At 32.1% G+C, this 5,986-nt stretch overlaps 1 protein-coding gene across 1 annotated transcript; it reads left to right on the top strand.

Annotated features, from left to right (window-relative positions):
• Nucleotides 1–209: 209 nt before the first annotated feature.
• LOC123256361 (protein zwilch homolog) lies at nt 210–5,870 on the top strand (the record flags this gene model as incomplete). The annotated part of the gene is made up of 7 exons (XM_044684993.1): nt 210–315; nt 994–1,073; nt 1,343–1,499; nt 2,066–2,094; nt 3,835–3,971; nt 5,588–5,683; nt 5,758–5,870. Coding segments are annotated over 7 exons (718 nt in total), but the record flags the coding sequence as incomplete, so codon positions are not given.
• Nucleotides 5,871–5,986: the final 116 nt, after the last annotated feature.

Genomic DNA, 5,986 nt, shown 5'->3' with positions numbered 1-5,986 from the left:
TATTTTCAGCATTTGGTGTTGCATTTCATGTAGTTACTTGAATAATGTTTGAAGTCAAATTTGAACCCAGGACCTTCTATCTCAAAGCCTGACTTTCGATCCACTGAGCCACCTATCTGCCCCAATAGTGTTTTAAAACTTGTTTCTGGTGATCTAGAAATCTTTACATTTTTGATAAAACATTCTCTGAAGTTTTAATTATTTTTTAGTCATTGAGATGTGATACTGCTGCAGTCGATGATTCCATTGAGTGTTTTTTCACTGTACGTGGTGATCTGGATTTTGCTGAGCAGCTGTGGTGCAGAATGAGAATGAGTAAGTGTCCTGATAAGAAAATAATTCTTATTTGTCATATCTTGTGTTTACTTGAAAATCTGTTGAAGTTAGAAATAGGTCCACCTTGGGTATTTTCCCTCAACTTTAAACTTTGCTCAATCTTGCGATCTTACCAAGTTTCTTGGCTGTTAGTGGCAAAATTTAGGATTACTCATTAACAAATCTAAAATAACTTTTGTTACAGGAAATTTGTAATTCCATATGTAAATTGGTGGTGTTGGATATAAGACCCTTAAGATCATATATTGAGTTGGAAAGACTTATTGGCAACCATTTAGTCCAATTTACTCATTCTATAGAGGAAGAAACTGAGGGCCATGGTGACCCAAATAACAAAGGTTTACTAATAGGTTAGTAGAATTGAGGTCAAATCCAGGTTCTCCAACTCAAAATCCATCAGTCTTTTCATTATCCCATCTTGCTAGAATTCTAAGCATTTTAATATTTTATTTTATGGCAGAGCATTGACACTTGGTTCCTTTATTTTATTATCAACTTATTAGACCTTTTAATCCTTAATTTTTAACTCAATTTATTGGTGCCTCTTTTCATCAACAAAGTAAATATTCTTCTTTTATCTGATGTGGTTAAAAAAAAGATTACTTTTACAACAAACTACAAAAATGCTATAAAAATGAATTTTGGTATGTTTTCAAGGTGTTGCCTCATACCAAGATTTGGTGAAATGCTTTACATTGATCCTACAGTGTTTAAGACGTGGGGACATACAGCCATGGGTATGTATATATTTTTTACACGTTTAAGATAACCACCTTTGATGCACAACTTTAAAAAAACATGCTTTTAAATGATGAGATTTCCATTGTGTAAATAGATATGACCTAGTTGATGGGGGGGCTACAAAATCTATAAGCACAGTGCTTTAAAATGCAAAATCTCATTTAGATCCATTTTGGTAGCCTTCTATTTGATTGAATTAATTTATATTCATTCAAATATATTAACATCTCTTGTCAAGATTCTAAAGGAAATATCTTATTTCTAGCTCCACAGAGGGAGTAGCAGTTTACTAAGTAAACACATTCAGCAGTCTTACCATGGACGCCTGGATGTGGTTCCTCTCACTGGTACCACTCCAATTCGAATGCTTTTAGAAGTTGGTTTGGACAAAATAAAGAGAGATTACATTAATTTTTTTATAGGTAAGTTTACTATTTAATTTTTTTTCCCTTGGTTAGTTTCCCTGTTACCATTTCCAATTATGAGCTTCTAGATCAGGGGTCGGCAACGTATGGCTCTCAAGCCATATCTGGATCTTTTGAGGGCAATATGGCTCTCACGAAATTACATTTTAAAAAATGTGGTGTTTATGGCTCTCACAGCCAAAAAGGTTGCCGACCCCTGTTCTAGATGCTTAATTTTCTTTTTCTCTCCACATCTTTCATTTTCTTGTAAGATATTGATTGAGCATACCCAAAACTTGAAACTTTCTAGAACTTAATTGTTTTTAACACAAATTGATAATTCAAAGATAAATAATAGCACTGTATAATTGTGGCTTAATTTAACAAAATTTTGCTTTTTTTGTTTGATTTAGGCATCTTTGTTTTCAATAATACATTCAATAAAATAAATACAATGAAAAAATTAATTGACGTGCATTAAAATTTACAAATTATGTAGAAAGATACCTTAATATATTTAAAAGATCTATTTTATTGACGTGGATATGTTTTCCAGTTACATATTTTTTAAATTTTCTTTATAGGCCAGGAACTTGCATCCTTAAACCATTTGGTGAGTTTATTTTGACCTTCTCCAGTTTGCTTTTCACTTTTTATAATTTTGTACCAAGTATATAGGTATACCTTGCCTTAAATCCAAGATAGAAAATCCTTTTTGTTCAGAATATTGGAGAATCAAAGTACAGTTACAGTCACAGAGGATCAGAGAGCATCTAGTCTCTCTACTACCATTTTCCACTGTACATGTATTACCAGCAAAGAATTAGAATGTGTCCAGATACACTTGCATTGCCTTAGGTCCCTATTTATGAATGTTCATTCTGATTACATAGGAAGGTAGCAACAGGAAGTATGAGAGATGAAATTAAATCTATACTGACATATAATTTGTCGGTTGCTTTTATGAACATCTCACTGATTTAAGTTGTTTAGCATGATTTGTCTCCTAAAATTTCAGTGAAGAAAAATTTTTGAGCTTTCTGGTCTTGATAAGTTTACTATAAGTGATAATCCATACTTACAGAAAAATTAAATTAAGGAATGCTTATTTATATTGTAAATCAAGGTATTTTGTGAAATGCAATAGAATTCATTTAAATGAATCTCACATGTGTGCTAAACTTTTATTTATGAAAGTTATGTGTACATCTAGTGTGCAAAATAAAAGATGTGAAATTGGGGGTGGTGCTCATTTTGGATTTTTAGTTTTATTTAATATGTTTGTTCTGAAAGAGGTCTAGCCAGAAATGCATGGGATGAAAACCAAGTAAATGGATTTACTGTAAACTTGCCAACTTCCCTGAACTTTTAGTTTAATTTCTGTGAAGAAAAAAAATAGTAACCATTATCAACTTCAAAAGGATATTATATGTTATGGTACTTTGGACAATCAGCTGATTGCCATTGAGAACCTTTTTTTTATGCTATCTTCTGGTGGTTCAAAACAAAAAAGAAATAAACCATACTTGCTCTCAAGAAGCACACTCTCTATGGGGAAATTCAACATGTGTATAACATAGGTAACTACAAAAGAATTTCAAAGAATAGGCACTATTACTTGAGGGGTACCAGAAAGGCCATACAGAGGAAGTGTCCCTTGAGCCAAGCTTTTAAGGAAGTTAGATATTCTAAGAAATAGAAATGATAAGATTAATCCAGACATGGGGAAACACTTCTGGGCTTAGAGATAAGAGATGGAATGATATTTGTGGGGGACAGAAAAATAGGCCAGTTGGCTCTACTATAGAGAACATGAAAGGAAATTAATAATATGTAAGACAATAATTTGGAGATGGAAAGACAGGAGTTGGATACGCACACACACACACATCTCTGGAAGATGTGATAATATTCATACACCACTTCTGAATTGCTCAGGGCAGCAGGTTTTATAGTTGTAAGGTATTGTGCTGTTCTAAAGATAATAATGTTCTTCCCTACCCCTGAATTATTGGATAAAAGCATGACCTATACATTTTCTTTTCAGCCTGTAATATATTTTTTTCTTACAAAAGACATCTCAGTTTGGGCAATTTGTCTCTCTTGGGATTGGCCTATATTTAGATCAAATATGTTATTTCTTGTTACTTGAGAAGCCATTTCCCTTTTTTGCTTAGCAAAAGTATAATAATTCACCTACACATTTAAAATGTATAATTTAAGAATAATGTTGAAATTCATGAATTCTATATCCCTGTCTTCCTTATTTCTCCTCTTAGAATTCAGCCTATTTCACTTCTCTAGCCCCTTTGCAAAGGCTCAAGTTTTTTTCCTTTTTTATTTTTCCTTTCAGGATTACTTTATTTGCACATCTGTTGATACACAGGAACAAGTTAATCGGGTTAGAAAACTCCACCACATCCTGGAAGTCGTAATCAGTTCCATGATGTACCTTAAACTTCCACATGAAGTCCTATTTACCTTAGCACAGTAAGTATTCATTACTTTCTGATAACTTTTTATCAATAAATGCTTTAGTTGTCTTCAGAAATAATTCAAGCTATTATAGTTTAATACTGTTCAGTTTATATCTACCTATAGTGATAGAATGGTTCTGACAACTTGTTAGTATAGCTTTTGGTCAGAGTGATAACTGTGGTATATCTGTATGGTGATGATCAATTCAGTTATTATTCCTGAATCTTCCATTTACAATGCAACATAAATAAAACTGTGGTGTTCATTTTGACTAAAAGTTAGGCAGAACTGTTCTTGTAGGAAGCATGTTCTTCCATGCGGTTAGATAATTCATTAACCTGAGGGTGATAGACCCTTTTAGAAGGTTTGATCTACCTTTCATTGTTTCCATGAAAGTGGATTGTTTTCTTGGTTGTAAATAAGAAAAAAGAAAGAATTCATAGATTCCTATATTTACAAAATTAGGAAATAAAATACGGTTTTTTGGACTTGGAGTCAGGAAGTCTGGATTCAAATCCTATGGTCTCATACTAAATAGTTCTATAACCCTGGGTAAGTTACTTAACCTCCATGTTCATCTGTAAAGTGGTAATATAACTTATTTAACCTGTCTTAAGGCTGCTATGAAGGGAAAGCACTTTGTAAACCTTAAACATTCTATTTAGATGTGAGTTCTTATGGTATATATACAATGGATTTATAAGCTTTTATTTAATTCCACTCATCTCCCCTCCCTATATATTTATATTACTTATATACTTTACATGTATTACTAAGTTCATTGTTCTTGACTCTCAGGGCTATTGTGGACTTTGCATGTTCTTTCCCTCAACATATTTATTAAAAATATTTTTCTCATTATTATAAACTTGACAAATATCAACAAACATGCCCCTATACAATGAACAGAAAAAAGGGACTAATGTACGCTTTTTTCTATTTCAAGTTAAACATGGTGATTATAGCTTATTGTTGTCCCTGTTGAACTTTATTTTGCTTTCTTCCATTTATTTTTCAATGATTATCCCTTTCTTTTTTTTTTTCAGTATCATTACTCCCCACTCAATACCTGTCCCCCCCCAACCTTCCAAAAAAGCAGCCCTCCCTTTTAACAAACATTTACATCAAACAAATCCACATAGTGACCATATTTGAAAATGTCACATTCTGCATCTCCAGTCTTCTGGCATTGTCCCAAGAAGTAGAAAGCATGACTTATTCTTATGGAGTTGAGATTGGTCTTTAGGTTAAACCGAAGAATTAAGACTGTGGCAGTTATTTTGTTTTATATTATTATAGGTATGGTTTAAATTGTTGTCTTAGTTCTGCTTACTTCACTCTGTATCAATTTGTGAAAGTCCTCTGTGGTTTTTTAATTCCATCTGTTTTCCAATATCTTCATTTATTAGCTTCCATCTCTTTAGACTTTAGGCATAACTGAAGGATTTTTTTTCCCTTTGGTTCATGTATTAAGCAGAATTGTATGTTTAGCAGTTTATATCTTTCTTTTAGATTACATTTGATACTTTTGATTTAGTTGCCATTTGAAAAAACTTAATCTTTAAAAATTTATCTCAGAATAGACCTTTTTCTCTCTTAAAAAATATTTTTACTTTTATTCTTTATAGGTCCTGCATAACATATTATAAGAGAAATCCTCTTAATGAGAAACATACCTTTCAGCTGCCAATCAGACCAATTGTTATAAAGAATTTCTATCAGAGGTAAGCATTGATAATCCTGAAATAATTCCTTTGTCATAACCTAATTTTAATTTTTCTTTTTTTCTTTTCATTAGTGAGACTCCACGAAAATGGAGAGTAGAAATAAGTAGTGGACAGAAGCAAGTGAAAACACTTTGGCAGCTGAGCGACACTCCATCAATAAGCCATCTGAATTTTAGCAGACATGGTAATGAATAGTTTAGAACCACATTAATTAAACTATTGTGATAGAATGGAAAATACAATATACATATAAAGATGATTTTAGTAGCTCTTAGACCTGATCTTAAAATAATGCATTAA

This window comes from Gracilinanus agilis, unplaced genomic scaffold (genome assembly GCF_016433145.1).
Source record: "Gracilinanus agilis isolate LMUSP501 unplaced genomic scaffold, AgileGrace unplaced_scaffold58137, whole genome shotgun sequence".
In the NCBI taxonomy this organism is placed as follows: domain Eukaryota; kingdom Metazoa; phylum Chordata; class Mammalia; order Didelphimorphia; family Didelphidae; genus Gracilinanus; species Gracilinanus agilis.
The sequence above is the reverse complement of the archived record's forward strand: the minus strand, read 5'-3'. Positions and strand labels throughout refer to the sequence as shown.